The sequence below is a fragment of the Choloepus didactylus genome, chromosome 4 (assembly GCF_015220235.1).
Source record: "Choloepus didactylus isolate mChoDid1 chromosome 4, mChoDid1.pri, whole genome shotgun sequence".
Classification (NCBI taxonomy): domain Eukaryota; kingdom Metazoa; phylum Chordata; class Mammalia; order Pilosa; family Megalonychidae; genus Choloepus; species Choloepus didactylus.
In genome coordinates, this window is record NC_051310.1 from 155,299,137 (window position 1) to 155,309,867 (window position 10,731).

General features: G+C 41.0%; 1 protein-coding gene and 1 gene segment (V, D, J or C); one reads left to right on the top strand and one right to left on the bottom strand.

The window, feature by feature from the left end:
* Positions 1–2,346: 2,346 nt before the first annotated feature.
* LOC119532265 (olfactory receptor 10G2) lies at positions 2,347–3,303 on the bottom strand. The gene has a single exon (XM_037834510.1). The coding sequence runs from the start codon at positions 3,301–3,303 to the stop codon at positions 2,347–2,349; it is 957 nt and encodes a 318-aa protein (XP_037690438.1).
* Positions 3,304–9,529: 6,226 nt separating this feature from the next.
* LOC119532938 lies at positions 9,530–10,286 on the top strand. The segment is given in 2 exon segments: positions 9,530–9,605; positions 9,914–10,286. Coding segments are annotated over 2 exon segments (449 nt in total).
* Positions 10,287–10,731: the final 445 nt, after the last annotated feature.

Consider the following 10,731-nt stretch of genomic DNA (forward strand, 5'->3'; position numbering starts at 1 on the left):
CGTAGATATACGATTACCCATAGCTGAGGGGGGAGGAGGGGGGGTTGTTTACCGAGCAGAGAGAATGAGATAAACTGTGGCCGCAAGGCCGAAGGAGACGGCGAGAGCGGAAAGCAGTGCCCTTTGGCAACGGGAGTAGTCGGGGGGGGCGGTTGCAAAGAGGCACACGGCACCAAATGAAGAAATAAAGATACAAAGAACTACAGCAAAGTAATGGAGGGGAAGAGGGAGAGCGTTAGGAAGAACGGGGGTCATAGAAGTGCGCATACAAGAGGACGAAGAGAGCGTGGGGGAAGGGAGGAGCGGCTTCGGAGCAGTGAACCTCCCACGGCTCCGGAAGCGGCGAAGGAGAGGCGGCCCTTACCTTGCAGGCGAGGAAACGGGAAGCTGGAGAGGCGTCCGGGCGAGCGGGCGACCTGCCGAACTGTTGTGTGGAGACGCGTCCTCACACGGGGCACCAGTTGCGGTCACGGTTACTGCTTCTAGGGGGAGGGGCGGCCGGTAGCTGAGCCCTCAGCTCTCGGGGCTGCTTAAAGGGTACCGGCGGCGGGGGCTCTTTCCCGGAGGCGAGGGCGAGGCGGAGGACTTGGCCGGGTCCTCGGCGGGAGGCGTGCAAGGTGTGGAGGGCGGCGATAAGGACAAGACACTCTTCATCCAGTAGGAGTATGCGCCAAAGAGATTTATTCAGGGGTGATTACAGGTTATATAGGCTGGTAAGAAGGGCAGGGCTGGAAAGGAGGTGAAGCAGCCTTAAATGGCAATACTGAAGGGATAGGGGCTAGGATTGGTTCTGAGAGAACGCAGGAGCCGTTGCAGCGGGGCGGGGGTTGTTCTGGCCACGGTGCATGCGCGCTGGCGGTGGCAGGAGTGGCCTTGGCACCAGGGAGTGAGTGGGTAAGATAAGGAAGTGGGGAAAGGGCAGTTGGGAGAAAGGCGGTTTCCTCCGGCAAGCCTCCCCTGCCCGTGACATTTTGGGTGAGGAAAGGGGAGCTGCCTTGACCTCGCTCCCCAGGCTCGGGGGGGCTGCAGAGGGCACTCACGCCCGTACCTACTACCCTCCCCAGGGGGTGATCAGGTCCCCTGGCCCAGGCCTGGCAAGCCGAGGTGCAAGCTCAGTCACCCGCAAGGTTCTTTTAAATGTTCTCTTGTTTTCCCATTTGAGACCAAAGAAGGTCACAGGGGGACAGCTGACAATAATTTTTTTTTAATTTTTTTTAAATAAACATCTCAAGAGACTGTCCTATTGCTGTTTCAATTTAGTAATAAACATTGATTTGTGATTTGTGTGTCTCCTCCTAGATGTTAGGGGAGAGGAGACAGACACAAACACAAATGAACACTTTGTGTTTTCTGAGGACTCACAGTCTATTTGGTTTAAAAAGACAGCTGAATCTTGTCTATAACACATGATAGAGTGTGACAAGTTTTATGATGAGGGCTATCGGCAATATGAGGGAAGAACTCATATTCTTCTTAATATGAGTTAAGTTCTGTCTGGGTAAATCAGGGAAGACTTTTTGGAGGAAGAAGAATTTGATATGTATTCCAAGGAAGCATAAATCTTCGCTTGGCCAATACGGAGGGAGAGGAAGTATATTCCTGTTAGAGGAGAAAGCTTGAGCAAAAGAGCAGCAGGAAAGTACAGGGCATGCTCAAAAATGGCAGGATCTCAGTGAGGCTGGGAGAGGGAAATGAGGGTAGAGATGTCTTGGGAGATAAGGCAGTTTGGATCCAGATTGTGTTGAACTTTGAATTCCACATTCATTCAAGAGTTCTACATATTCTGTGTTTCAAAAGGGTACTTTAGGTTGTAGTATAGATAAGGGGAAGACAGAAGACTAGTTAGGAATCCAGAGAAGTGGAGAGGACAGAATTTGATCTGGTTAGTACATGGTGAAGGTGAGGGATATTTAGAAAACATAAATGATCCAGAATTTACAAGTTCAGTACTTGAGAATATTAATGTCATGCACAAGCAAAAAATGCAGACTGTATAGAGCGCTAGAGTTTCGGGGGCACAGAGATGAAAAAAGGGGTTGGGGTAATATTATGCTATTTTATCCTTTCAAATGTGTCCTAAGAGGTGGACACATTTTCATCCTATTCAACCTTTGATAAGGCATTTTCTTATCTTGCTGGGAAGTCAGAAGTGGTAGAAGAAATTTATCCATTTATTTCTAAAGAAATAATATAAAACAATTTGAGCCAACTAAATGAGATGAAAAGATTATGGATCCAAAGAATTCTGAAGTTTTTTCAAAATAGGATTAAATTCTATTCAGTTTAGACCATTAGCCACTTATTAAACATTTGCCACATGCAGCTGTAACTGAATTGAGCCTGGAGTTACTTATTTTCATTTGTGGCCCATCGACCTGCTGTTATCCTCTTCAGAGCAGACTTCACTTCCTGGTTCCTCAGTGTATAGATGAGGGGGTTCAGTAAAGGAGTGACAACTGTGTAAAACACAGCCACTGCCCCATCCAGGGGACTCTTGGAGCCAGCCCGAAGGTAGATGAAAATACAGGGGACATAGTAGACTGTGACCACAGTTAGGTGGGCGCCACAGGTGGAGAAGGCCCGGCGCCGCCCATCAGCAGTGCGTATCTTCAGGATGGCATGGACTATATTGGCATAGGAGAGGAGAATTAACATGAAGCAGCTGGCGGCCACCACTCCAATGTCCACAAAGGTCACAAGCTCATTGACCATTGTGTCAGCACAGGCCAGTCTCAACACTGCAGGGATGTCACAGATAAAGTAATCCACCTGGTTGGGTCCACAGTAGGGCAGGCGGAAGGTCAAGGAGGCCTGGATGGACCCATGGATGGAGCCAGCCACCCAAGCTCCAGCCACAAGGATTGTGCATAACCTCCCATTCATGAGCACAGGGTAGCGCAAGGGCTGGCATATAGCCAGGTACCTGTCATAGGCCATCAGGGTGTAGAGGAAGCACTGGGTGCTGCCGAGGAAGTGAAAGAAATATAATTGAGCCACACAGCCACCAAACGGGATAGATTTGGTAGCTGAAGTAAAATCCAAAATAAGTCGAGGAACGATGACGGAGGAGAGCCACATGTCCAGGAAAGAGAGCACGCCCAGAAGAATGTACATGGGGCGAGCATGAAGCTTTGGGTCAGCCCACACTGTGAGCAGAATGAGCAGGTTCCCAAGCTGAGTCAGGATGTAAATGATGAAGAAAACCAGGAAGAGGAGGGTCCTCAGATTTGGAGGGTGAGGCATGCCCAGGAGAATGAAATCTGTCACCACTGTGTCCAGGGACTTGTTTTTGCTCTTTATCATTTCTTTCTGTAGTCTGTTAGGATGAATGGTGAAGTCAGACAAGAGCGACACAGCACAGTGAGGTAGTAAGAGAATGCTTTTGTCTGATGATTAATGCCTACGAGTTATCAGATAAACAATACAGTTACACTTTGTTTTTTTAAAGAGATGGTTTTGCCATTAGTTATTTGGGTTTATTTGATAAGAGAAACCCTCCAGAGGCTGGTTAGTTTCCTAGATAGATGGGAACTCTTGCCCATTGGGAGATACTGAGAAGAAGCTACCACCCACTTTTCCTTCAGGACTCACTTTGGGGATTCCCACTTTCAAAAAAACTTTTCTGATCAGAGGACCAGAGCATGTATATCTGTATCACATCATACTGCCATTGTTTAGTTTCTCATTTGAATCTCCCATTAGTCATCGCATTTAGCACAAGGCATGGTGCTAAATTAATCATTATTTAGAGAATGATTGACTGACTGAATGAGTGAATGCTATCAGATTCCACTGATCCAACAGTGTTTCTCTGCTTGATCTTGTTCCTCCAACCCTTGGGCCCATGTGGCTGAGTTTCGGGGCAAGGAGCCACCTTACTCTTTATGAAATGTGGGTCTAGTTTCATTGTAATAAGCTCCTAAGCCATTTGTATTTTTTGTTGCTCCAGAATATATTTAGATTTTTTTTGTTATACCTCAGAAAGTTTTATTGAATCAATTTATGAATTAGGGAGATTCCAAATACCACAAGGTAGAGAGGAATTCCCTCATTTAGATTTACTGGTTGATTTATGTGGTCCGTTGGTTTGGGATTGGATTTTTTGTGTGAGGTCACAGAGGAATTTTATTATTTTTTATGAGTACATTGATCAATGCATGACTTGATTCTTGGTATATAATGTGTGTATATATTTTGAATTTAATATACAGCAAATCTCTTTAAAGACATTTAAGGATTTTGAGCTATTATATAAGACAAGATAGAGAGATGAAGTGTATTTGGGCTATGTTTCACTCCTTTTGGTAAATAGTTTTAAAATTGTTTAATAAAGACTCCCCATCCCACTAGGTTTTGAGTTGCATTCACTTCTCATTTAACTGTAAAGCATTTTTGTAATTTAAAATTTTTTGAGGAAATAATCAAAATAACATGTTAATTATAAGTAGCATATGAGTGTTAATAGGTTTAACCATTTAATCTCCATCAGTAATTTCCTCAGAGAGTTTAACTTCATATCTTCTAAAATAACTTAATTCATATGTTAACATTTAAGGGATATTGATAATAATACTGGATATACCTGGCTCTTCACAGTCCAAAGAAATTTTAAACATGCCCTCTGCCCACAAAAAAGAAGCAATACCAGATTTTTACTGCCCAAGTTTCAGGAGGATCACCTTGGTTTATTCAGAAACGGATGGGAAGACTAGATATTACTTCTTTGGCTAGAATATAGAGAAAAGATAGAAATAATTGGGATCAAGATTATGTATAAAATATTTACTATTAGTCAAATTTATTTTTTGTCAATAGAATATATAATACCAGTGTGCTTCCACTCAGGCACATGATATATTCTTGAAATGGTTTATGAAAATCAATATTTTGATATCAAATCAGATAGAACCATCACCCTGAGGTAGGAAATTATTTGGAGGAATCCCATTATGCATATTTATGTAGAGTAAAAAATAAATTCTCCCTAACTTATCTCCTTTGCCAGTTTGCTTTTCTCCCATTTGGTTGTGCATGTATCTGGTTATACTTCCACCAGCTGCCCTGTTGGAAAAAGGCTCTTTTTATCCCTTTTGGTCCTAGGTGTCCTGCCAGGAAGGACCAGGAAACCAAGACGAGTTACAGCTGGTGGGTTTGAGGGCAAGTACTTTTCCAGGTAGGCTCAGCAGAGGATGGTTTTGACATGGGGCACAGTGTGCAGTGCAGAGGGGAGAAAGAGTAGATTTCCAGGAGGTAGATTTTTGGAAGAACAGTGAGCATGTTTTCAGAAGGACTGGAGCTCTTGAAGAGAGAGGAGAGCAGTCTGGGGCCAGCTCAGAAGAGATAAAAGAAGAGGCCACACTTGAGTGTCCCCCTGCCCCTGGCTTTCAGTGTCCTTTTGTTTTAGGTCTGCTCCTCTTTTCTGACTGTTTGAGACTTAGGATATTTAAGGTAAGGTAATGAAAGTATTCTAAAATTTCCCAAATTTTATACTCTATTTGATTTGCTAAAATCGTTGTGTAAAAACAGTTATAATTTAAATAATAAAAACACATGGAAGGTGGTGATGGTAGCACAACATTGTAAATGTAATTAACAACACTGAATTAAATATGTGAATGTGCTTAAAAGGGGAAATTTTAGGTTGTATATATGTTACTAGGAAAAAAGTTAAAAAATAAAACAGAACCACACAACACAGTGAACCCTATTATAAATGATGGATTATAGTTAATAGTACAAGTATAAAAATGTTCTTTCAAGAATTATAACAAAGGTACCAGATTAATGCAAGGTGTTACTAATAGGGTGGTATATGGGGGAAAACACACCTTAATGTAAAGTAGTAGTACAATTATAATATTCTTTAACCAATTGTAAAAAAGGTTCCACACTAATATAAAGTGTTAAAGTGTTAATAATGGGGGGGCATGGCATATATGGGAATGTTGTATTTTTGACATGATTTTTTGTAAACCTACCACTTCTCCAATTAAAAACATTTTAAAAAAACACATGAAAGGTTAAAAGGTGAAAAAGGTTAAAATTCAGTTTAAAAACATTTGAAAACAAGTGTCCAGGGACATTAGAGCATAAATGATACATTTTTAAAGAGCAATTATCCTGGAAATTCCAGGGAGAGGCTCTGGAGGTTGGGTGGAAGACTGGCACTGCGAAGGTAAGGAAAGGGAGCGACAAGGCCAACTTTATGGGAAATCTATGGAGATATGGGACGGGCTGCTTGCTGTGTGCTACCCCCTACTTCCCATCCTCTACCTACCATCAGGCCAGTTTGGTGTGGGCACATCTCTCGCAGTGCATTTCCATTTGGAGAAGCTCAGAGGAGGACAGGCCCTATGTAGATATCTGAACTTTGTTTAGGTTTCTACAATGAATTTTGGAATCTGGGCTATTAAGGAACATTTATGGAATCCTGAAGATGAGGGACCCTTCATTGGCCCAGTACTGTGTTAGACATACTGGGACCAAAGAACTTCTATTTACTTTGTTACAAGGATAAGACCCAAGCAAAATCTGTTCTGGAGGAAAGATTTACCTCCTCCTATCATCTGTTCACAGTTAGACATTCTGGTACAGTGTGTGTGTGTGTGTGTGTGTGTGTGTGCGCGCGCACGCGCGCGCGCGTAATAGGGGAAATGTATAGAGTTTGAGGTGGCATATCTTATTTTATCTACTCTCTTAAGAGTGGATTCTTGTCTTTATACCAAAATTTAAATCAACATGAGCTTGCTTAAGGAAAAGTACTTTGTATGGCAGATATTCCAACTCCAGGTCAGTCAAATGAGTGCCGTTTTTACTGGAGAAAGGAAAGATTAGGGATTTGGCTTGTCTTTGTGTTTGCACAATTACTAAAGAATCTTCTTCGCAATCTCTATGACTTTATCACTGCCTGACTCTACCCTCTAGAAAAAAGAGAAAGACTATGAAAAGAAAATAGTGTTAAGATGTTTTTGAGTCGTTTTATCAATGCAAAAAGAAATTTCTCAAGTTTTGAAAAAAGGAACTTAATTTTAGCAGTTTGAGGAAGAGTTGAGGAGGAAGATGGAGAAAAGAGACTGACTAAATTAACACTTGGACAAAATAACAGAAAATCTTAAAGTTCCAAAATTAGGTTCACGGACTTATTTTGGACTGAGCTGGTTTTAGGATTGTTTTCTCATCCTCTTAAACTCACGTGTAGAGAGCTGAAAAACTGTGGAGGTGGCTGTCTGTCCTTGAGTGGAAGGGTTCAGCAGATAGACGTCACACAGAAATTCAGTCTAACCTATTGTAAAGGGCTCCCATATCTCAGTTTTGGAAAGGCTTTAGACTTCTTTCAGGAGTTTGGTCTGTCAAATAAGAGAGCACCTGCCTGTCAGAGCTCTTTGATGAGTGTGACTTCTGTATCTTGACTTACATTTAGTATCAGTTTTCATCAGCTCTTGCCTCTATTGCTCTGATTAAAAGGAAATGAAAAAACTGTCAAGAGATTTGGAGAAAAATTCTTACCTCAGGGAATCCTACTCTGATCTTTTTCCCTAGTGAGATCTTCCCTCCTCAAATCCTCATTAGCTTGTTTTCCGAGAGACTAGGAAACGTTTCTACTAGATCTCTTGAAAGGGGATTGTGGGGAATAACCTAGTTGGTATAGTTTTGGATGACCTCTAATTTCTTACGTGTGTTATGAGGTCTAAATTGATCACCTTCCCTCCCCAAATACCCACTGGATTTTCTCCCTCATCTCCTGGTTTCTGCTCAAAATCACCTAAACAGTGAGGTCTCTCCTGATCCTCCTCCTTTCTCTTCCCTGTTTTATTTTTCTCAATAGCATTTACCGCCATCTGACATACTATACTTACTTGTTTATTGGTTTATGTTCTGTCTCCCATCACTAGAATGTAGTCTTCATGAAAGGAAGGAATTTTACTCACTGTGGAACTCCCAGTCCTAGCATAGTTCCTAGCACATAGTATGTTCTCAAATAATGGTTTTGTAATAACTGAATGGGAGAAACATACCATTCATATTAAGTGCGGCGGGCAGAAAAAAAAGGCAATGGTTTCATAAATAAACCTCAAATTCAAAGTCACCAGGAGCTGATTTGCTCTCAAATTGATTCTCACATATATCTGCAAGTCTAGGCAGCTTATGCCAGGGCAAGTAGTTTTGGGTATCCCTTTATTTACTTTACAAAGTTTAATGCTAATCTGAGAGATACTGGGGAGATAGCTAGAAATGAAGAAATAAAGCCTGAAGTGTGATATAAGCTTCAGGATCTTCCACTGTAAAATGATGGAGCTGGAAAAAGACTGGATGATTTCTAAGGCTTCTTTTAATTCTAAATTTGGTATAGGAAGAAAATGTTTGAAGGTGTGCGTGTGTGTGTGTGCCAGCATGTAAAGTTGCAATGCTTCATCTGACCACAAGATGGCAGTATTATCTTTATTAAAACTGTATCTTGTATTCTGCTACATGGAGTAAATAGAAAAATAATAAATCCAGAGAGCTCATGAGGGCTATAAATTTCTTTAGTAAGATACTGTATGTGAGGAATCCATTAATTTGGGAAAAGAGTTAATTTCCTTTATGACACAGGAAATAGTTTGAAATATAGCTTTCTTTCTCTTCCTTCCCTCTGCCTGCCCCCCACCCCTTCTTTCTTTCCTACTGGTCCTCCTCCTTTCTTTACTTACTTTTCTTTCTTTCAAGTTATCACTTTATTACATAAAAAATATTACAAGCTGAACAAAATAGAGGTGTTTAAGAAACTAAAAATATTCTGTCCACTCTGCTTTTAATCCCAAACCTTCATAATAAACAATGGCAGTAGTTTCCTTTATTTTTCCATTTCTTCCTTTATATTCACACATATAATACTTATGCATATATATATATATATATATATATATATATAGTTTTTTTTAATCTTTAAAAATTGCTTTTTTAATCTTTAAAAATTAAAAAAAAATTAAAAATTTAAATTTAATTTTAAATTTAAATTTAAAAAAAATTTAAAAATTTAAAAATTTAAAAATTAAAAATTTTTTTTAATCTTTAAAAATTTTTCAGATCACCTGTTGGGGAATAGATTTAAAGGGTAGAAAAACTCTCCCATCTCTTTCTTATGGCCATTAACAACACCTACATTATGTGCACACCCCACCTCTAACTAAACTCCAGTTTCTATTTTGTTCTGTCTTGAGAAAGAGAAACTCTTAGTATGGGGAAATTGACCACTTTTGCCTTTGCTTTATGTTTGTCTTCTCTATTATTTGCACACAATGCTGTTTTCAATGTTTACAGAACCACTAGGATGAAAATCCAAAGATTCACCAGTGGCAAATGTTCATCTGAAAACACTCCTGTAAAGAAACCCATAGCTGTTCCTGTGAAAGCTTCAAGTTGCCCCTTCAAAAAAGGGAACTCCCCCCCTTGTGTTTCTTCTGGGTTTTGCAACCAGATTGATCTTTCCTCCCTCACCCACATGGAGGGGGTTTACCTTCTGCAGACTCCAGTAGCTCAGGAACCAGGGATGCAGTGCCAGGCTCATGGACTAGTACAGCATATGTGGGGACTTTTTCTTCTTTATGCTTTCCTGGCAATGGGAGGTAAGTCTCATCTTAACAGCAAACACTCCTGGGAGTTTTCAAAGTAATTTTCTTTCAGCTAAATGGTTGCAGCTTCTAACATTTGTGGACGAGTCTTTCCTGATTCATATTCTCCCTATGTCCTCCTATTACTACTACTACCTCCCACTGCTACTTCTACTACCACTATGACTTCTACCGTCATTTATTTTTATTGGAGGAACTCCCCTGGCAATGGCAATTGTTTGACCACATGGAAACTGTTATTTATAACAATGTCAGGGCCTCCAGGAGTGCTGCCATGGTGACATTTGTGTGTCTTCTCATAGGCACTGTGGGACAAGACATTCAGCAACCTACTGAATTGACAGCTGTGGATGGAGCCTTGTCCAAATCAACTGCAAATACCAGCCCTCTGGGTTCAACGGGCTGTCCTGGTACCAGCAAAGTGATGGCACACCCATATTTCTCTCTTACAGTGCTCTGGATGACTTGGAGAGGAGGGGTCGTTTTTCTTCATTCCTTGGTCGCTCTAATTCATACAGTTCCCTCCTTCTGAGGGAGCTCCAGATGAAAGCCTCTGCCTCTTACTTCTGGGCCACGAGAGACACAGTGTTAATGAGGCCTCTTCAGCTGCAGCAAAATTCAAAAGGCAATCATGGCAGTGAGAAATTATATTTCCTCAGTTCACCCCTGCTGTGAGTTAATCAGGGATTGGATTTGAATTTTCCACTAGTTTGGTGGACTTGAGCCTGTCACTTTATCTTTCTTTGGTTCAATTTCCTTTATAAAATACTAATAGTGCCTGCCTCATAGGGTTGCAGTGAATTATGTATGAGTTTATATATGTAACATGTAACTTATAACAGTCCTGTACATCGTAAGCTCTAAGTAAGTGTTTGCTATTACCCCTTCTCATTTTTCACTTTCACCACGTTAGGTGACAGGGGATCTGTGTCTGGATCTCAGTATTTCTCTACTCTTGATTTGTGGAGTGCGAAATCTGAAATTACTTGTATCTTTCAGATCTAAGGCTGAGAGATGGAGTTTGTCTGTCTATGGGGCATGTTGACTGCTCTGAAGAGATTACTGGAGTGAATACTCATTTTCATTGGTGAGAGTCTGAACATAGAAAATCCAAATACAA

Excerpts from the sequence above, each read along its gene's own strand:
- LOC119532265 (XM_037834510.1), bottom strand. The coding sequence starts at position 3,303 with ATGATAAAGAGCAAAAACAAGTCCCTGGACACAGTGGTGACAGATTTC.